The following is a 22979-nucleotide window of genomic DNA, read 5'->3' on the forward strand; positions in this document are numbered from 1 at the left end:
TTTCACCTTGGTGCTGAAGAGTCAAACAAAATTATGAAGAATGAAAATCCCCCCAAACGTGGGTTGTTCTCTTTATTCCAGGTTTCAAGGCACAAGTATTACACGGTGAGCTTTTTGTTTAACATTATTCTTGGGGAAAAGTTGTATCCCACATTTTGACCTGATCTCAGGATTGCTGGAGTCTGAGATCTTCCAACTTAGTTTCATTGCTGGATTGTGGGTCCTTAGAATGCTGTGCTGCTCAAAGCCTGTCAACCTAACCCTTGGTTTTTCTCTCTCTTCCTGTGGAGGATGAGGCAGCCAGGTCTCACTCCGTTAAGGGCTTTGTACATAGGGACCAGGACTTTGATTTCTGTTCTAAAATAGAGGAGGAGCCAATGGAGTGAAATATTTGCTGCTCTATACTGTGGTATATCTGGTCATGCGTTCAAATGACTTGATTATTTAAACCTTGAGTGTATGCTTATTGACAAACAACAAACCCTATCACTAATTTACTACCATTTTCCCTTTTTCTCTGGCTCCCTCAGTATGTTAACCGCCAGCGTTTCAATTCCTGTTGTACCAGTTCAATTCAAGGATGCAACTGGAAAAAAATAAGGTAGTTCCTCACCGTGACAGATATTGTAACCACATGCGATAGCTCTGGAGACCATATTGTATGAAGCTTGTCTATCACTGTGGATTCAGGGATTGTTTGCCACTCCAGGGGCTGGGGAGGGGAGTTATCACAGCTCCATGATAACAGATACTGCCGGCAACAGACTGTTCATAGCGCTTGGGGAGAAAGTGCAACACACAGACTGGCTGGGGATGTCGCAGTGGCTGGCAGGGAGCTGTGCGTTCTTAAACCCCCCCCAGTCAGAAGGGTGTGGGACAAGTGGCCCTGCCCAGAGACAGGTGGTGGCTGGAGACCTGACTGGGCACTGCTGGAGTGGGCCATGGAGCAGGGGAGTACAGAGGCAGGTTCCCTGAAACGGAGATATAGTTTTTTCAAAGTGCTCCAAATCTCTGAGCCTCTGCTCCTGTTCTACCCATTGAGTCAAGCACTCTCTGGAAACTGTCATTTAATTCATCTGTTTTTAATTATAATTGTATTTGTTTTATCATATGACATTCGGCTTGTGGTTTAATAACTTTGTCTATAGATTGCTACCCCAAACCAGCTATAAATGGGCTGTCTCATAGCAGTAGGAGCGCTTTCCTGCTACATGATGAATACAGCATCTGCCACAGTCTTGTAAAACCTTCAGGTCTTGCTTTCAGGCTCCCAGTTGTATTGATCCACATTATAACCATCGTATTTTTCACATTCTAACCTCTTTTCTTCCAAAGATCAGTGTATAATGAGATGGCATCACACAGACACAAATTAATCAGTCCTCACTCACTATCACAGATTTGATCTGTGGTGCTTTGAGTGAGTTGAAATTAAAATGCTGTTGAATCCTCTCCTAATACATGCCCATTTGCACCTTCACAACAACCCTCTTTTTTTCTGGCTCCCTATTGTGCCAGTTTTAAAGAACCCTAGCTATGGGCATTATAAATACTTGCATGATTTTTATTTTATTCAGTTAAATCAGCCCTTCAAATCTTCTCCAGTCTGCCAGCCAAATGATTGCTTCAGCCAATGTGTCCATTTCAGGCTACCGTCTTCACCAGTTGTACTCAATGGTGGCCAGACTATGTCCAACTGAAGACCACACTGCCAGGAGCCCGGAGAACGCACCTACTATTTAAAATGGAGCAGACTCGCTTATCATTAGTGGGGGGTGGGGGGTGGGGGAGGGGAAGGGCGGGTGAAGATGGCCCGTGGAAGGTACACGTTCCCACCATACGATGCATCAGTCGAATACTAAGATGTTGTACCCATAACAGTTTCCATTCACGGATCTCAAAGCACTTTCCGAACTAACTCCACCTCACAGCAGCCTGCACAGTAGGTGCCAGTTCCTCTTTTACAGCTGGGGAGACAGGCAGAGGTAGGGCATGGCTGGTCACAGAGGCATCTGGCAATGGTAGGAACAGACCTCCACATCCTCCTGACACTGAGTCCCCTATTCTTTAACTATTAGACTGCTTGCCTCGTTGTGTTACTACTGTAATAAAAATCACTGTACCGCAGAGAAGTTGCTGCCTTGTACTGCACTGGTTTTCTTTCTCCCACTGAGATTCCCAGGATATTAGGCAAGCAGCCAGGATGTAGCCACATCTTATTGAGAGAAAATGGTGTTTTCCTGACAGAAGGCTAAGCTCCACCCTGGAGCTCCTGAATGCCAACTCCAGCTCACGCCAGATTAAATTAACATTTCCAGACACTGCATTGATTGGCAGTGTAGTGAGTAGAAAATTCTCATTTAATCTAGCTCTCAGTGTGCCATAGAGCTAGTTTCAGACAGCTTGACCTACATTTTACCCCACAGAAAAGGAAGCACTTAGGGAAAATAAACCTACTTTTCACAGTGGTGTGGATTTTGCTCAACCTTATTCCATGTGTGTATGTGTGCGTGCACCTGTGTATGGTTTTCGTATCAGTCTTAGTCTTTGGGTCCCGCTCCTTGTTCTTGCACATGACTTTACATTTGACCATTTATCTGCAAACTCTGTCTGTGATAATTCTATTTTCTTTTAGATCACTGATAAAAAATGTGAAGATATAGGTAGGAACTGAGAACCTGAGCCAAGTGGCTCTTAACTATATTGACAAGATTACCTTTGCCCTCCGAGTGACTTGACCCATGTTGCAATTTGAAAAAATAAACCAGTTCTTTGTACTTGTTAATTGATTTTATTAAAAAGAACAAGCAAATAAATGTAAAATTGAGCAAACATAACCCTGACTAAACTACTACATTTTAACTACAAATGGAACAATACAAGGTAGTAACTGAGATTTAATCAATGGGTTTATATATCAAATCACCCATTCAATACCGCATGTAATCAAACCAAATGAACCATGAGGTTGACTCAAAAAAGGATTGCTCTTGCTAATCCTGCTTTGGGAGAAAGGAGAAGCCAGTTTCCTTCACTCTAGACTTCAGCCAGCAGTGCACTTCCAGACTCTTCTGCCTTCTCTTCCTCCACCTGCAGGACAGGAAGGGTCTCTCAGAAGATCACTTGGATATTCTTCTTCAGCACACTGAAATCATCTATAATCTGAAAGGTATCCCACAACACCTCACGGATTATTTATGTGTGAAGTAAATCTGGTTACTTTGGCCCATATATCCTGTAAATGAAAGGCTGAGATAATTACACTAAGCCTAAATATTTGTTGTTGTTTTTTAGCAGTCACTAGTAATATATAGGTGACATGCAACAGTTGAAGTCTCAGTGAGTGATGTGTTTATACATATTCAGTACTATATATGAGTGATAACTTCATAATCCACTCATGGCTTTATCCTTTACAAAAAAGAAAATATAATGTTCTAAATAATCTTGTATATTCTACGTATACCATGCTATGCCTATACATAAGAAAATAATGTCAGATATAGCCATATCTCAAAAGCCACTTTTGATCTCATGCAAAATTATGCTGCAAAAGGGAAGGGTCATTAGGTAGGTAAATATTCACCATCTGACAGTAGTGTTGACAAAATAATGTGCTCATCAATGGTAGAACTTTACACTTTTGTGAATGAACTATGCACCCATAATGTACATGTTATGCACCAGCAGTTTAGTTAGTTATGTACAGAGTGTCTGTGTGCGTGACACTCATCATGCAGGTACGTGTAAATGTATATGCCTAAATGCAGCATCCCAGACATTAACTGCAGAAAGATCCTATATTTCTCGGAAGTACTGTAGTAGTGACAACACAGAGTTCTCACAAGCTACTTCCTGTGCAAAACTGTAGTGGTCTTCTTCATGCATAGTTTGCGTCCTGTCTTAATTTGCACTGATTCTCTAATGTAAACCATGTCAAGAAGTAAATCTTTCTACTCCTGACTAACCCGGACTATAGTTTAAGTTTTGAAGTTATCAGTAAAGGAGACAAAACAAGATGCTTGAAAGCTTCTCCTTAAGAATTAAAGCAATAATGGCATGGCCACAATGTGTATTTTATTATAATGATTGTGTTAGCTTGAATGTTTTAAACACCTGCCTGTTTGAGGAAGAGACATCCTAAATGAGTGTTACACAGTGCATTGGTGGTGTACTAGAGTATGGGGCTGGATCATACCACATGCTGAGTGCCAAAAATCAATGGGAGCTGAGAGTGTTCAACAGCTCTCAGCATTGGGTCTCTTCAGTACCATTACGCTATAAAATTATCTCTGCTCTATAAGTTTCCTTCCTTTCCTGTTCTCTTAGGAAGCAACTGCATAAATAAACTACGAAAAATCTTTCATTTATCTTCCTCTGGAATTCTTCGTGCCTGAAAAAAAGCAAAGAAACCTCATTTTCCCAAAATGACTCTGTGTTGCCTGTACATTTTTCTCCCCTATGATTGTCCAATCAACTCATCAGAATAAAAAACAAACTTAATGTTACATACTGCCCTGCAGGCTTATGAAATCAAGATGTATTCTTTCTACTTAAAGGATCATCGTCATCAAAACAGCCAGATAATTGCCAGGGGATAATTATGATTCTGTAATTATTATTGTTGCTGACAGTAAATGATGTACGAGGAAGAATACAGCTTGATTTTCTAAGCTGAGCCCCCCCCGCAGAGGAGACACAGACAATCAGAAAACTTGTTTTGACTAGAACACTGAACAAACTTGACAGAAAAGTTACAAAAGGAAAAAACACTTGCATACTCTCTACCAAGCTGAAGGCGATTCTACTGCATTTAAAGGCTGCACCTCAGTGACCAATAATCTGGGCAATGAAAAACGAAAAGTAGAAGGAATGGGCTTTTTTTGTTTTCTTTTAATAAAATACAAGATTTTAAATACTTAAAAGTTCACATGATAACAAGCAAGAGCCTTTTATAAAATGGTTTTTAGCACCCTGTGCAAACATGACTGGCTTTCAGTGATGTAATACCAATTATACAATACTTATACACTGCCCTGCTCTGACTCTGCCCTCCTTAATACACTTTCTCCATTTAATTCGGCTTCTCTATTTAGATGATCGCTAAAATTATTGCCTCCTTGGTGAAGATGCATCAAAGGCTGGATTTTTTCCCCCAGCCACTGCTGGTGCCTTGATAAACAATTTTTTTTAATAGAGACCGAAGGGAGGACCCTCCAACGACATTCACATTCTTCGGTTGAACTGCCAAAATCACTTCTTGCTCTGGAACTCTAGCCTTAAGGGTTAGCCTCTGCTAAAGTGGGCTATCAAATGACGTGTTTGTAATGGTCTTGCACAAAGAAATGTTAGTTTAGGCATTTTAAAAACAAGATCAACTTGATTAAACACGAACCAGTGGGCTGCAACTTGTCAGGCTTTAATATCCCAATGGAGGCAAGCCTTTTGTTTTGTTTTTTCAAGGAATATTAATTTTTCCACCCTTTCTTACACTAAACACGCAATTAAAATCAGTTATCTGTTTTGGGGCTACTGAACTAAGGAGGCAGCTGCTAGGTGTCTGTAAATGTGAGTCTGTTTCCTGTTTGTACTCGTTGTAAATATAGCTCATCAGAACCAATGCACCAGCTCGTAATATTGCCAATAATAATGAAACACCACTGAAACTGCATTTATAACATTTTATTTTTACAATAGGTGTCTGAAAGAATGGAGGTTCAGATGCTATAAAGTGATTTAAATAAGACCGCTCATGTGCCTGTGGCCAAAGAAAAGAGCACACAAAAATATAAAATACAGCATCAGTTCTTTAGCCCAAATAATATGGTCCCCATGTTCACTTTCAGGTTTCAATTGTAGGGAGATGAAATCAATGCCCATTTGAGAAGAAAGGAAGTTAATTTGGGTATAAAATAAGCAACAACAGCTACAGCAGCTGCACTGAGCTAGTGAAATAAATGAAAATGAAATGGGGCGGGGAGGGGAAGGAGGAGGAGAACACAAAACAGGAGAGCTATCAGCATTATCGTTTCAGTAGTTGGAAGCCAAAGAAAAAAGACCATCTGTACCAGTATTTTACTTAACCTTTTACCAGTTATGATTAATCCCTTATAACTATTATCTGTAATCTGGATCTAGTAATTGCAATGTATTTTTCCTTCAGGGCCTCCAGAACATTTTACTGCAACTATTGTTTGCATTTTTTTGCTTAAGAGCCACTGGCACCCTTCCTTTCCCAAGATTTATGATGTCTATTTAAGCCACTCTGTCAGGCATGGCTGCTTTGAGTTAGACATCTCGACAAGTGGCCTGCATTTCAGAAATGCTGAGCACCACTGAACTCTCACATTAGAAGCTTTGGAGTAGTAGATCTTCACTGCAGAGTTAATGCAAGTGTTTGGCACCTGGGTTCGCCTAATCTGGGTGTGAGCATCCACACTGCAAAGCCATACTTGAGTTAATGTGTCTACCTGGTGCTGCATGCAGGTGGGTCACTAGGCCTTTGGGGTGTGTGTATAAAATGGTCACTTACCTGTATTGTAACTGTTGTTCTTTAAGCTGTGGGCGCAGATGAGTAGTCCACTCCAGTGTGTGTGTGCCCGAGCCAGAAACAGTTTCTGCTGCAGTAGCCGTCAGGGCAGTGCACACACCGTGCATCGCCTTGTGGCCCCTCCCAAGGGTCTATAAGGGAGCACCACCCTGTTTCCCCTCCCCCCCAGCCCCTTCACACCAGCATGGCCTCCAACGCATTTGCAGAGGGGCTGGAGGGTGGGGTATTTGTGACATGTGGATGCAGACAAGTTACAGTACAGGTAAGTAACTGTTTTTTCTTTGAATAGATGCAGATGTCTATTGCATTCAGGTGAGTCACAAGCAGCATTGTAGGCAATGGGACTTGGAGGCTATTTAAAGAGTGACTGAAATATGACCTTGCCAAAGTTTGCATCGTCCCTTGAAGCTGTTCCATTCAGTCATCATTATGCCACGGCATTATGGAGGGCCAAGTAGCAGCCCTGAAATGTACAGGATAAGTACATCATTCAGAAAATCTATATACGTTGCTTGAGCGCTCTTCAAGGGTGCAGAAAGACCTGGCAGAGGAGATATATTGGCCAAACCATAAGCAGAAGCAACAAAAGATAGGATTCATCTGGAGCAGTGGTTCTAAATCCGTGGGCTGCTTGTGGCCCAATCAGAACACAGCTGCAGCCCATGTGACATCCTCAGGGCCATACAGGTAGTATATGTATTGCGTGGATGCGGCCCACGTAACAGAGGGAGCTGCATATGCCGCCCACAATGGTAAATAGATTGAGAATCACTGACCTAGAGCCTGCCTGGCCCGTCAGCCTACCCGCATAAAATCAAGGAGGCTGGCTAAGTTACTTAACCATGTCTACAGGCAAGGCCCTTCTTAATCCAAGGTATGTAAACACTCTTCTTGCTGACCAGCCTGCGCTTTCAGAAAGAACAGGGGTGGGTACATAGTCTGATTGAAGTGAAGCCTGACACCACTTAACTTAAAAACTTTGGGTGAGGCCCCAAAGCTACCTTGTCCTTAAAAAACCCCAAGATGTGATGACAATAGGAAAGGTCATTTTCTGAGAAAAAATATTACTAGGCGCAAGTAGCCAAAAAGTTCAACTGGATGGCCCATGAAAGCAGCTAACACTATTAAGCTCCCAAAGTGGAACTGATGCTTTTGCAGGTGGATACAGGTGAGTAGGTCCCTGGAGAAACACTGTTCTCTCATAAACAAGGGGGTGAATGGCAGAAATGGATGCCAGGTCACCCTTCAGGGAACCGAAGAAAAGGCCAGACAATTTCAGACACTGGAACTATTCCAAAACACCCTTGCTACTCACTCTCATAGGCTGAGTCTCTTGAGCGGAAGCCCGAAGTAGAAAAATGTTTCCACTTACCTAAAGGTGGCCCTAGTTGATTAGCGTGGGCTGTTGGGGGCCTGGATGTAGGACCGACCCATGATGCTGTGAGAGCTGATCTGGGCGAGGCTGTAGAAGTTCCACTGAGAGGCTGCAAAGTTCTGACTAGCTTTGACCAAGCCCAGGTAATTAGAATAATCTTGGTGTGATCCTGCTTACTTTGAAGATGACGTGCAGGATCAATGGAATTAAGGGAAAGGTATACTGTAGGCCTTATCTCCATTTCAATAGAAAGGCATTAGTCAATCAGCCAGCACTGAAGCCAAACAGTTCTTGTCTTTTGTAGCAAACAGGTCAACTGATGTGATGCCCCCCTACCAGGAAAATAGATCTCAATTTTTTCCAGAGTATTCTAGCATCTGTTTCACTAACACCATACAGGAAGGTAAAAATCACTTTCCTACACCTGTTCACTACTCCTCTACTTATACATTCATGGATTTCATTAGTCCTGTTTGCCACAGCATAATCCTGGGTGCACACATTGTTGCTTGTCTACTATGACCTCTAGATCCAGCCACTGCTTTCCATGATAGTCTCTGCTCCCGCCATCCATTTAGCTTTTTAAAAAAGACATTGTTTGAACGTGCCTAGCTTACCACGTGCTCTAGATGGCTCTGTCTGGGTGCCCTCGCCTCATCATTACTTACACTTCTTTGTATTAGCCACAACTTTTATCAGCAGTGCTTTTATATTTACTTCCAGCTCACTGACTACTACTGGCAGGCCTACTACCAAACCTGGTTGTATCCCACTAGAAACACTGTCAGTCACTATTGCTGCTTTATTGATGACTAATTTTGAGATATGTCAGTTAGCCAGTTCTTAATCCAGTGAATGTGCATTGCAATGATAGTGTTATATCATTGCTGAGTCTGTTTTTCAAATGCATGAGTAGGAAGATAGCTGGCCTGCAGGTTTTTTTTTTTTTAAAAAGTACATAATTATGACCAGCAATTACACTGTTCAAAGCTGTCAAAAGGAAAATTTAATTTTTAATAAAACAAAGCGTGGCCACAGCACTTTATCCTGTGCCCCAAAGATCTGTAGAATCATAGAATATCAGGGTTGGAAGGGAGCTCAGGAGGTCATCTAGTCCATCCCACTGCTCAAAGCAGGCCTAATCCCCAACTAAATCATCCCAGCTAGGGCTTTGTCAAGCCTCACCTTAAAAACCTCTAAGGAAGGAGATTCCATCACCTCCCTAGGTAACTCATTCCAGTGCTTCCCCACCCTCCTAGTGAAAAAGTTTTTCCTAATAGCCAACCTAAACCTCCCCCATTGCAACTTGAGACCATTTCTCCTTGTTCTGTCATCTGCTATCACTGAGAACAGTCTAGACCCATCCTCTTTGGAACCCCTTTTCAGGTAGTTGAAAGCACCTATCAAATTCCCCCCTCATTCTTCTCTTCTACAGCCTAAATAATCCCAGTTCCCTCAGCCTCTCCTCATAAATCATTTGTTCCAGCCGTCCACTGGACTCGTTCCAATTTTTTCACATCCTTCATATGGGGCCCAAAACTGGACACTACTCCAGCTGAGGCCTCACCAATGCCAAATAGAGGGGAATGATCACATCCCTCAATCTGCTGGCCATGTTCCTCACACAACCCCTGTGAGGTAGATACTATTTGATTACTGCATTGTCACCTTTATATAGCTGGTGAAGCCGAGATTAAGGGTTTCATCCTACACTTTTAATGGGTGCTTTGCCATTGACTACAACGGGGGCAAGATCAAGCCCTAATGGTATGTGTACACTGCAATGTAAGACTAAGGTCTTGGTGTTTGTAAGCCTGGCCTTGAGCATTCATACTGGGTACTGACCCTATCGTTAGAATTTCTGGACCCAGCTCCCCTTCCTACACTCAGCTGTCTACACTATGCAGAGCTGAGTCAAGCCAGCATACCTAGGCTTCCTAGCACCCACCCCAGCTGTAGCCCCGCTAGCCATATTTGTGGTACATTGTGGGAAAACTTGACTGTCTAGCCCGTGGCACTTAGCTGGAAATTGTCACAGGCCACCAACACATGCTGCCAAGTCATCTGTTGGGTCTGCACGTTTCCAGACCCTGAAGCCAGCAACATGGAGAAGACACCCTTTGAAGAACTTGTTTGGCTTAGGCTGTCACACCAGTTTCAGGGAACAGGCAGCGCTTCCATGAAGCACTAGCGGACATTTCAGCAGTGTTTTCTGGCCTACCAAAGGCACCCGTTGGACGAAGGGGATAATGATACAGGCATGGCAGACTCCCACTGGCTCATGCCGCTGGGGACAGCTACTGGTGGCCCGTATGTAGACTGCTCCTTCTGGAGCAGGGCCACAAGCACAGACTGGTGGGATCACATAGTCAAGCAGACATGGGATGACCAAAAATGACTTTGTAACTTTTGGTGATGAAAGTTACATCCCTGGAGCTTTGTGAGCCACTTATCCCAAGTTTCCAGTATCAACACATGCATGAGAGCCAACATGCCACTCCAGAAGCAGATTGCTATAATCCTCAGGGAATGTGCTACCCCAGACTGGTACAAGGCCACTGATAACCAGGCTGGTGTTTGAAAAATCAACTGGTGGCAGAGGTTTGTCATAATCAGGTACCTGCTTTACCCACAGGTGGTGGACAAAAACAGTAACCCTGATGGAATTGCTGGTTTTGAGAATGGAGTTCCAAGCTGTGCTGGGGCCACTGATGTGCCCACAGTTTGCCCTCCTCAAAGAGCACATGAGGACAAACTGCAAAGGGTCCTACTCCATTGTTATGCAGGCCCCTGTGGAACACAGAAGCTCATTTATGGACGACAATGTGGCCTGTACTGGAAAAGTTCATGATACCTGGGTTTTCTGCCAGTTGGGAGTCTACCTTCATGGACAGGCTGGGACACTTGTCCCACCAAATAACATTGTCATAAATGGAGTTACTGTCCCCTGTGTTATTCTAGGGGACTCTGCTTTGCCCTGGCACAAGAAGGTTTAAATTACACTCTAAGCAGACATAGAATGGTGGCTGAATGTGTTTGGCAGATTGAAATCATGACAGCACTGTTTACAGAACACTCATATTACCAAAACCATAAAACAAAGCAAAAGAGAGCTGTCATTGGATTAAACTAGAGCTGCTCTTTGCTCCTTGACCCCCAGTCAATCCTGCAACATTGCTCTCTTTTCTTCTCCCCCTAAAAAACAAACCTTTGTGAAAATAGTAGTGGAGGCCATCTTCTTGCTCCAAAGTGATACTTTTAACAGAAATAATGGAGAAGCCCACACCAAACAGAAAAATTCACTCCCCTCTCTTGCTTCGATATAGATTTTGGCCAAATGAGTCATGAAATGATGGTGCCTCGATAGTCAGATTTTATACAGTTGCAGCAACAGACCTGGTATGATGTTCAGGAACAGTGCATAAACCCTTACTCCAATGAACAATTTTAGGTTAATCTGAAACCAGAAGAGTGTGTAGGGGAACTCGTTTTAAGCATCTGATAGGATTCCTGCTTGTTTGTGTTATCAGTCCTAATGACATCCGTGAAAATTCTCATGTAAGTGAGCAACATTTGGGCCCACCACTATATTTTTAAAAATTATCACTATATGCCATCAGTAGGTGCAGACTTATCTCCCTTTAATTTTTATTTTATTATTGAAAGCTAGTACAAAGCGGAACACCTTCAGTAAATTACAGCATAATTCTGGATGAAAATGAACCAGTTATGCTTTAGTCCATATGCAGTTACAGTCAGAACATTTTATTCAATCCTATAACATTCTCAATTGTAATTCAACTTTATATAAAAACAAAAGCATACATGGCTACTGTAATTAACTCATCTTACTATAATTTTCAGTTGAAAGGCTTTTGAAAGTTTAAAGACACCATTTTTTAAAACAAAGATCCAGATCCCCAACTTGCGTAAGCTGTTTTAACTCAACTGAAGCCAGTGTAGCTATGAGATTTTACGCTAGCTAAGGATCTGGCCCATTAGTTCATTCACTTGCAGCATCAGTGGTAAGGGTTTGCCTCAGAGTTGAGATGGCAGTGGTTAGAGAGAGATCACTGCATATATAATATATGACTGAAAAGGAGAGGACTCCTTTCTCTCAAAAAGAAATCTGTATTCCCAGGGAATGGAGGAACCAGTCTGACACAATGCTGGTTCCCAGCTGACGGCCAGAATAATATTGTGGATCTTAGAGAAGCATCTCGACTTACAAAAAACTGACCACCACTGTTGCCATTGCACATATGAATTTTTAATACTCGATTCATTTTCTCTTTTTTTTCTTTTTAAAAGAACTTTAGCATTAAAGAATTTACAGAAATCTTTAATCCTTCGAACACTGATATTCTCCACCCAGCCAAATGAAAGCTCAGCAGAAAGTCCATATCCAGATGCTCCAAAGGGTTAAATTGCATAATTTTTTGCACAACCTAAGCTGAGCATTTTCTTATTCTTTTCTTTTTTTAAATGAAACTTTATCTTTGGTTTCTTGTATTTTTTCTGTTATCCTATCCTTTGTTTCTTCCATCTTCTCTGTTATTCTATCCTTTGTTTCTTCCATTTTTTCACTAATCATGTCTCTGGTTTCCTCCATTTTCCCTGAGAGACGCTCTTTTGTTTCTTCCATTCTATCCTGTAGGTATTCCGTTACCGGAGGGGGCGTGGACATGTAGCCATGCTTACGAAGATACTTGACAGTAATGGATGTTCCTCCTAAAGTTACAGTGTATCTGGCAGGAGTTGCAATCTTAAAGGCAACCAAAAAAAAAGTATCAAAATTATGTGTAAATGGGATCGGATATTCTTTACAAAATTTCTCCATTTTTGTAAAAAACTTATATTGGTCAACTCCAACTTTTAAAAAAAGGAGCCCCAAGTTATAAGGAAATAAATTAACTCATTCTGAAGGGAATTCTTCAGAAAGGCACTTTCTCTCTCACATACACACACTTTCATTTGAAGTATCCCAAGTATTACAGGTTTGAAGAGATATACCAATGAGGCATAACTGCATGCACCCCTGAGATGTATCACTTCTGGGATGAAATGCAGCAGCTGTTTAACATCACAACCAGTTTGCCCAAAAAAGCCCACACCGGTACTTTGTTGGTGAAACCCTCTGGTCAGAGGTGTGTTTTTTCACCCTCTGACAGAAAAGTTTTACTGACAAAAGTACCAGTGTAGACAAAGCTATAGTGAAAACAAGGTCTAAATGAACCCTCTGGATTGTGCTGTCTAATCTCTCATCCTTTATTGCTCCTTTTCTTCTCCTACCCAAATCTTTGTTCCCAGCTCTGATCTCCACATAATGATATATCATCATGAAATAAAAGTGGGAGGACAAATACTAATTTCTAATTCAGCAAGGGCTGAAGGTTTGGCAGCTCTTTAGCTACTTATAAATACTCTCTGCATCTGTCTCTCACTTTAAAATAATCTCACTTTGGTTAATTGCTCCTTATTGGAAAATACTAAACAATGCTATAAGACTTGACAGAAGCTTTGAAGGCCAGTCACTTTTACTACAGGCTAGACACTGGTGTGGAATAAGACAGACAGGTTTTCTGTTTGGGCTTAAGAAGTCATAATTTGTCTTGTTATTGACAGTCACTGCACCCAGAAAGAAAAGAGCAAGTTCCTAAAAATATTTTAAATACCATTTAAACAAAACAAAAATAAAAGAAAGCAAATGGCAAGCAGCCACCAGGATGATCTGATAACCCAGCACGCAAAGTAGGACTGAAAGAATCTGTTTCATTACAAGAAAATGCACAAAACAAATATTTTAAAGGTGATGTAAGATTAAATGCCAATTCATTTTTCATAAAGTTTACAATAGCAAAGATAAGTTAGTACTGAACGTAAACTGTATTTTCTACTGTTTTCTAGCAACAAAGCAGAATCAGTCCTAGTCTGCATCAAACCAGGCCCCTGATTATGTATAATTAAAAGGGACTCCTGCTTACTGAACAGAATTATCAAACCAGTGGCAACTGTTTATAAAAATTGTTTAGAAAATCCCTTTAATACTTATACATTCTATACTACCTTCTGGGATTCTATGACATCTAGCCTCTAGCTAATGGTTAAATGAAACCCTCTTGTTAAAAAGGGTATTTACTTTACAGGGAAATATTAACCCAATATCCAAAAATGAAGAATACTGGGAGAACTTGGCAGTTACCCCACAACGTGAGCATCTACAGAGGGGGCAGGAAATGTAACGGGAAGGGATAAAGTTGGTCAAATTAATATTCTCTTCCAAAAAGCAAAGATCCTCAGAAAAGATTACTAGCACACAATTTTAGATTATAAATTCTTTGGGGGCAGGAATTATTTTTTAAATATGTCTGCACAAGTGACTAGCAAAATGGGGCCTGGATGTGGTTGGCCTCAAGACACCACCACCTGATGTTAAATAATAAGTCAACTCTGAGTAGGTACAGGGCCAGGTTTTCATAATGTCACCTGCATTTATGAAAATGTCACCTGCATTTATGGACCTAGATAGGATATGAGTATTTTTTAAAACATGGCCCTTAAATTTACATCAGGCTTGATACTACTACCCTCCATTTCAATGGGAGCAGGATTGGACTCAATGCAAGAAATGTACATATACTTGGCACAGCCAAATCTCTTGACAATAGTACGCATATGTACTATATACCAATCCAAGAACAGGTTGTGTTTATTATAAAATCTTTATATTTTAAATGCATACATCCATTGACTTTCTATAGGCACCAGTATACTAAACTGTTTAAATTGGAAAGTGTCTGTGCCTTTACTTCATCATCACTTTACTTAGGATAAAAGTTAGATACATAACTAGTAAAGTGCATTAAAACAATCAGATATATGCACAACAAAAGGACAACGTATCACAAATAAAGATGTTAATACTTAGCTCTTGTACAATGCTTTACATGTTCAAAGCACCGTACAAACAGATTTTGGATATTTTTTTCTGGATTTAGATCTACATAATCTGATCTTTAAGTACTGTATTAGGACAATTGGACAATTAAATCCCAACTAAGTCAGTGACGAAAGCATAAGTACTAAACGAAAACAGTCAGTAGAAAAAAAATTGCACTGTCACCTGAAGAACTCAAAGCATTTAAACTGTCACTCTCTGGCTCTGTGAGTTACGTACGGGGAAAACAGAGGTATTACACTGGATTGTCACTACTTCTAGGGAACACCAAACAGCCATTCAACAACAAAAAAAAAACCAGTTTAGGAATATTTTCTTGCGATGTAAAGGTGCTTAAAAGCACTATGATGACCCTTTTAACCTGAGTAATGTGAATATTTAGGTTTAAAACATTCATTTTAAAAAGTCTAAACCATTAAGAGGGAGAACAGTGCTAATTCCTTCTGATCTAATAGAATTATTTAGACCACTGGGCGACGTCAGAAGCAATTAACTATAATGGTACCTACCTTATACATTGCATATGCAGTTAGTGCATATCCACTCTGAGAGTTTTTCAGAATGCTTACAATGCTTTCTGGTACGCCAATGAACTCTAGGAAAGGCACGACATTCACTCCTCTATCAAAGAAAAAAGATATACATAAAAATAGGATTATGTTTGAAAGGATCATTAAAACTTGTAAATTGTACTAAAAAAATCATTCCTCTTCATTATTAGATTTAATGGTAAAAAGTTATATTTCAAAATGGTAGTTTCATTCAGCAAAGCACTTCTTACTCTAAGCAACATGCTTGTTTTTAAACAGATTTTCTGGTATGTTTGTATTACATGTAAACAAATAAGATTTTTACATTATTTTAAGAAATGAAAATAATAAATTATACCTGATGGTTTGAGATACAACTGCTTAATCAAACTGCATCTGTCCCTATTTAGAATATTTGGAGGTAAGCAGATACACTGGTGCAAAGACAAAAAGTCATATTGATATAAACTGTGAAGGCTCTGTTCGTATGAGAACTGAGAACCAGCTTCAATCTAAGTGCTGGTCTTCACTAAGTGCTGGTCATCACAATCGATGCAGCAGGGATCAATTTAGCGGGTCGAGTGAAGACCTACTAAATTGACGGCAGAACGCTCTCTAGTCGACTCAGGTACTCCAGGTCTCCAAGAAGAGTAAGGGAAGTCGACCAGAGAGCGTCTCCCGTCGACGCAGTGCAGTGAAGACACCAGGGTAAGTCGACCTAAGCTATGTTGACTCCAGCTATGTTTTCACTTAGGTCAACTTACCCCCACAGCGAAGACAAGCCTTAAGAGATGGAGACAGAGAACACAATGTACTTGTTTGTTTTAAGATTAATTTGCAGCCTACCCTCATAATGAGGTATCCTGGTTCCAGTCCCTCACATTTCCTCTCCAGAGGCATTAAACCAGTGGTGGGCAACCTGTGGCCTGTGGGCCGCATACAGCCTATCAGGGTAATCTGATTGCGGGCTGCGAGACATTTTGCTGACGTTGACCATCCGCAGGCACGGCCCCCTGCAGCTCCCAGTGGCCACGGTTCGCCGTTCCCGGCCAATGGGAGTATATGCAATTAGCTATACAAGAAATGGATTCTCCGATATTCAGAACTATTGTTCTAACACTTAGTTTTGCCAGTGTCACCGAAAGCCTTAAGATTACCTGTACAGGATGTTCTAGAAGTAGCATGCTATCACAGTCAGCAAAATTTGCAACTTCTCTAAACTATTTTAGCGTTTTAGTCCTTATTCTGTGCATTATCAGTATCAGAAGGAATAAATACAGTGCTGGAAATAGTGTGTTACCAAACTCTTGCTCTAGAAAAGAAAGTGGCTTTTTACAGTGTTAAACATTAAAATGTTAACTACTAAGTATTAGAAGACTCACATTAGAAGACTAAGATCGGCCTAAATATGTTGACACTGCCCCTTTTAAATTTGTTGATAAATAATTTCAGACTTGAATAATTTAGCCCTACGCAACTATTATTCATGATCCAACTTACTTTTCACCTCAAGAAGGTTCCGCTTTTCTAGTATGATATATTGAGGCTCTGCTTCTCACTAGTTTCTAATTAAATGTTTTCATCTGTGTCCATTTGTCAAACGTTTGTTTTAACTGCTAACTAAAGACTCAGACAAACTAGCTAAACTTTACTCAGTCTAAAATGTCTGGATGTGAGCATCAACTTAGATCCATCCAAAGCAAAATTTTTTAATAGCTTGGGACCTTTATTACTCTGAGATGGGCTAAATTTAGAATGACATTTGGATCTATAGCTCCTAGAAAGGGCAATTATGCCAGCTGGTTAGAGTAACTAAAACAAACACTTGTGTCATAATGCATTCTGATGTCAAAGGCCCATCCTTCCAGCCATAAACTATCATTGTTTCATGTCTTCTATTATTAAATATGCAACATGCACAGTCCAGAGATAAACAATTACTCAAATTCAACAAAAGTCACAGACTAATAAAACCTCTCTCTAATCTAAACTGATCTTGTAGCTGACATGAATATTGCTTAATCCAATCAAGGTGAGTTTCCAAAACAGAAACACACCATTGTAAGTCTTCGGGATCCAGCAATTTCACATTAGCTCTAGTGTGGCTAGATGAGAGTAGACGTTATGGAGCGTTGATACATTAGTTTTATTACAAATACTAACAAGAAAAACAGAAAAAGCAGGATGATTGATGGTATCCAGAGCTCATATGCAAACATGTATGTATGTCTGGCAGTCTGTTCAAATGATGTCCAGACCTGAAATAGCATGGGCATTGCAAATAAGGATTGGAGTGTATTAGTAAGTGCTGCATACTCCATGCACACCTGACACTCCCAGTGCTTTTGTGAGGGTCCAAAAAAGAAAAGAATTAGTTTAAATAAAACCCCAGAAACAAAGCGTCACCATATGATACATTTTCATCCACCACATTGTTTTGGAGAAGTATGGGGAGAGAGATGACAACTAACCTCAGTGATAAAACTAGTTTCTTGGGAGGAATAGAAGCAAATGACACATTTTCTTAAGTTTCTACTAATGGGTCTAACCTAGACCACCAAACACCTGGTGAAACTGGAAGTTTTGGTTCCCAGTTCCTACTGGAGGATAGAAGATAAAGAAGATAGTAAAGGATCAAAGAATTCTTCAAAGGCTTTGTGTCCCAGTCACAAAAAGCTTCTGAACACAAAGATGGGGGTGGGAGGGAACTACATTTAAAAGGTATCATGTGAAATGGCTGGCTTTGTGGCTTAGCAGACAGCGCAACCATACAGGGAGACCTGGGGTGGAGCAGGGGGTTGAGCACCCCCTGCGCCCGGAGAAAGCCAGCACCTATGATGTGTGCATTGTTTTATTTTGGTGACAATTACATTCCTTCCAAATGAAGACAAAGTATTTGGTATAGACAGACTTTCATTAACAATCTTGGGCTTTAGTAAGACATGGAGTCTCCTTTTCCTGATGGAGTAAGTTGGGTAATTTCTGACACATAATAAGATCCATATTGCAGATGGTCTTATATATATTTGTCTCAGATTAACAGCAATAATGACCTTGTAACAAATCAGTAACTTACTTCATGGCTGCGTAGTAAAAGGATCCAAACCATACACTGGAAGTCAACAGATGCACTGGAATCATAACTTTTCCATACTGTTTAAAAGTTCTCTTGAACCTCTGAAAGAGACTAATTGATTTGTCTTGTAATGGATCAGGCTCTAAAGAACTTGATTCTACAGGGGTCCCCTGGGGTATATCACTAGCTGGTTTCAAAGGGTTTCCTTCCTTTTGTTCTTTGTGGTGAGTGCCTTCTGGTTGGGATGAAAATACATCCAATGACTTTCCTTCCTTTGAGAGAGACAGTGTAGCAGATGCATGGAGACACTGTTTTTCAGGGCCCAATGCCAAAACCACTTTGCATCCAGTCTGAGGCAAGACTGGCTTCCCATTTAAGTGTTGAAGGAAACCAGTGCGATGTGGTACCAAACATGTCCGATGTGCCAGCTGAAACACAGTCTGTATTAAATTCCTTTGCATTCTGATGACTGATGAGAACTTGCTACAGTTCCTAGGGAAAGCAAACAAGAAAAAAGTTGATTTCTCTAAATTAAGAATGGCCATAATAATGGTATTTCAAAAGATTAATCTGCAACTTCTTCAATGTGACTTTAAAATCTGAGGATACTTTCAAGGGTTAGAAGAATAAAAAGTATCATACTAAAGTGGTTAGCAACTAAAGCGGTTTCCTTCTTTACTCAAGAAACTGAAAAGTTTTGCAGTTATTACCCAAATTATCTTAATGCTCATGTATTTAATATTCTGAAAAAAGTGTGCTGTTAAATTATCTTCCTCACACTGAAAATGCTCATTCTAATGCTTTATGTGTAACAGAGTGATCCTTTTAGCTGACATAAATATATCACAGCCTCACTAATTTGCTCTAATGACTGTATGGCGCGCTTTGTTAGAATGAGGAAAACAATTAAAACTATAGTGATACTGGATCAAATAATGTATTGATAATGGAATTTAGTTTTAATGATCTACATTACTTTGTACTAAAACAGTAAAAATTATTTTTTGTTTTTGTTAAACCAATGACATTTTCGTAATTCCAGACCTAACAATGGAATGCTGCTGTTGAATCTGTGCTGAGAAGTGGTGTGTGTCACTGTTGGATTTCAATTAACATGATGAAGTATTAGTAGTTACATGGTAATTCAGAATTTCTCTCTCAAAAATATTATAATGCAATGAAAATTTTTGAACTATATATAACCCAGATGAACTTTGCATTTTAAATGCCTAGTGAGTATTTCTGAAAGTTCAATAGGACCAGCTGACAGCTCCCCCCCCCCCCACAAAACAAACAGGCAGATAATTTCAAATAGTACACATAGATTCCAATGTCATGTTATTCACAAAAATTGCAAGTTTTAAGGCAATAAGTGAAATTTTAACTATTTCCTTTCATTTACATAACGTAGCATGTTATAGCCCAGCTGAATGGGGACCTCTACCTTAATTTTGCTTAGGTTAACGCTGGTTAAGTCAGTTGCTGCTCCACTTACCTTTCAAATCTGCCTTTGATAGCACTTAGAATTTTAAATCCCATGAACAGTCTAAATCCACATTAGAAAACCAGTGGCATTTAATTGTACATCACTGTCTCCCTTTAGATTTGACTTGTTTAAAAAAACCAACCAACCAACCAAAAAAACCCACCCAACTTTGGCTGTATTCTGTATTTGGTAGTTGAGGTGCAAAGTTAACTTTTTTTAGCTTGCTAAGAAAGACTTCATGATGTAAATGGAAGACTTGGTAGCACACAAAAAATTGGGCATGGGCCTTTTGCTACTGTATGGGTGTATAATAGAATGAAAGACTTGGAAGGTTCTTGACCCTAGAAATACAATTCTTGTGTAAACTAAAGACTCTGATGAATAGAGAATCAGGGAAACAGACATTACAAGACTGCAATTTAAGAGGGGAAAGGATTTTTCGTCAATCTGAGGGTTGTCTACACAGGAATGGGGACACACTTATTCTGGTACAAGAGTGGTTTTTTTCAGTAGGGTTTAAAGTTTATCCCAGGCGACATAAGCTAAACTTAAAAAAAAAAAAAAAAAAAAAAGCATTCATATTGGAATACTGTCTACATGTTTTCTCGCCTTTTGCAGTATACACAGGTATAATTAAACCAAAAGAGTAAGTCCCCACTGCTTTCTCTAAAGAAGCTGTGACTTCCCCGTGTGAATCATAGCATCCACAAAACACTGTGCTTTTCCTTAAAAAGTGCACAGCATTCTGGGCAGGTATTCCAGGAACGTTCTGCTGCTAATATCAAACCATTATACGTTGTTTCTCCTGGTGGATTATGGGATACCTTCTGAAATTCTGGGCCGTGGGGTCAAACTCCTATGATTCCTTCCATAATATTGCAAAATTCATCTGCTTATCGCAAGCCAATACCATTTTCAAAACTGTTGGTTTCAAACAAATTTTATAAACTGCTCTCAGGCAGCGTGGAGGAAGCACTACTGAGCACTGTGATCTTGACCATCCTACATACAGGATGCTCCCGATATACTGGCCAACACTCATGTCTGTGGCAAAACAGACAGACCACCACCACAATACTGTACAGAAACAGCGATTGGAGGAGGCCGACAATTAAATTGGGCAGTTATTTCTACATATTTTCTTAGGCTGGTGTCACAGAGTAGAGTGCCACTTCTGGGTTCAGCTAATGATCACTAACTGGTAGGACAGGACACTGCTGCAGACCTAGGATGTTTGGCTGCAGAACTTTAGGATATGGAAGGCTGCTCTCTTGGAAAACTGTGCAAAGCTTGTCCTGGAGTTGCAGTGGTGAAATACCAACGAGGCCCACTCAGTGTGCAGAAGCATGTGGTCATTGCCGTTGGGAAGCTTGCAATGCCCAGCTGCTACCAGTCAGTAACTAACCAGTCTAGTTGGCAGATCAACTTTCAGGGTTGTTGGTCATGGCGGTACACATTGTTGGCTGTGAGGGTGCTGCTGTCCTGGGTCATTAAGCTTGGCAATGCACAGGAGGTTAGTGATGACTTTTGAAACTTTGGGGATCCCAAGTTATATAGACGCCATTGATGGACCCATGCGTCCCTGATGCCAGGATATGTAGAAATTCACCTCTGGTTTAGGCAATGAAAAAATGGAACTTTTGCTCCCAAAACTACTATAAACACGTATGGTGTCAGGGTTGTCTGGGAGAATCGGCTTACTTTCTGCTTCTCTGGCTTATCAAGCCTTTTGCTAAACACATGGTGTGACAGGTTGGATCACAGAAATCCCCCTGGCGCTGCCAACTGAGGTGCCAAGACTACTTCTGCCCCTGCTTTCCCTGCCAGCTTGGGACTCCAGAGCCCTGCCTTGTGCCAGACACGCTTGCAGGCCACAAACACAGACCCAGGTCTGAACCATGTCCCACAAACTTCAAGCTTAACTGAAAGCAGCTTAAGAAGCGTTCCTATCTTTAACACTCAGATGCCCAACTCCCAATGGGGTCCAAACCCCAAATAAATCCGTTTTGCCCTGTATATGAGTTTAGCCTGTATAAGCTTTAAATTGTTCACCCTCTGTAACACTGACAGAGAGATATGCACAGCTGTTTGTCCCCCCAGGTATTAATACATACTCTGGGTTAAATAATAAGTAAAAAGTGATTTTATTAAATACAGAAAGTAGGATTTAAGTGATTCCAAGTAGTAACAGACAGAACAAAGTGAATTACCAAGCAAAATAAAATGGAACACGCAAGTCTAAGCCTAATACAGTAATAAAACTGAATACAGATAAAATCTCACCCTCAGAGATGTTTCAATAAGTTCCTTTCACAGACTGGATGCCTTCCTAGTCTGGGCACAATCCTTTCCCCGGTACAGCCCTTGTTCCAGCTCAAGTGGAAGCTAGGGGACTTCTCATGACTGCAGCCCCCTTTGTTCTGTTCCACCCCCTTATATATCTTTTGCATAAGGCGGGAATTCTTTGTCCCTCTCTTGGTTTCCACCCCTCCTTTTAAATGGAAACCAAGAGAGGGACAAAGAATTCCCGCCTTATGAATTCCCATCCTCAGTCAATTGTCCTGGTTGATGGGAGCCATCAAAATTCCAAACCACCATTAATGGCCCACACTTCGCATAATTACAACAGGCCCTCAGTTTTATTTCGTATTTCTAGTTTCAGATACAAGAATGACACATACATACAAATAGGATGACCACACTCAGTAGATCGGGGTCCCCAACACGGTGCCCGCGGGCGCAATGGCGCCCACTGGGGCAGTTGTGTGCGCCCGCAGGACACTGCGCCACCGAAATGCCGCCGCCGAGCGCAGCCAGTGGAGAACCGCCTGCTGAAATGCCACCGAGAAGCACTGCCGTTTCTCAGCGGCATTTCGGCGGGGACACTTCTTTCAGCTGCCACTTTTCGGCGGCATTTCAGCGGCGGGGTGTCTGGGAATAGGAATGTGCTATTCCCGCAGAAAGGTTGGGGACCACTGCAGTAGATTATAAGTTTCGTAATGAT

The 22979-nt window shown here is 40.9% G+C and overlaps 1 protein-coding gene across 2 annotated transcripts in view; it reads right to left on the bottom strand.

The window, feature by feature from the left end:
* Window positions 1–11565: 11565 nt before the first annotated feature.
* FAM210A (family with sequence similarity 210 member A) overlaps window positions 11566–22979 on the bottom strand; it is a 31897-nt gene continuing 20483 nt past the window's right edge. For both annotated transcript variants that reach the window (XM_074944684.1, XM_074944686.1), the window contains exons 2-4: window positions 18490–18981; window positions 15393–15504; window positions 11566–12690 (exon numbers count right to left, since the gene is read on the bottom strand). In XM_074944684.1, coding sequence (XP_074800785.1) covers window positions 12391–12690; window positions 15393–15504; window positions 18490–18950 — 873 coding nt within the window. In that variant the 5' untranslated portion in view covers window positions 18951–18981 and the 3' untranslated portion in view covers window positions 11566–12390. The remainder of the gene's footprint in view (window positions 12691–15392; window positions 15505–18489; window positions 18982–22979) is intronic.

Source organism: Natator depressus, chromosome 2, assembly GCF_965152275.1.
Source record: "Natator depressus isolate rNatDep1 chromosome 2, rNatDep2.hap1, whole genome shotgun sequence".
Classification (NCBI taxonomy): domain Eukaryota; kingdom Metazoa; phylum Chordata; order Testudines; family Cheloniidae; genus Natator; species Natator depressus.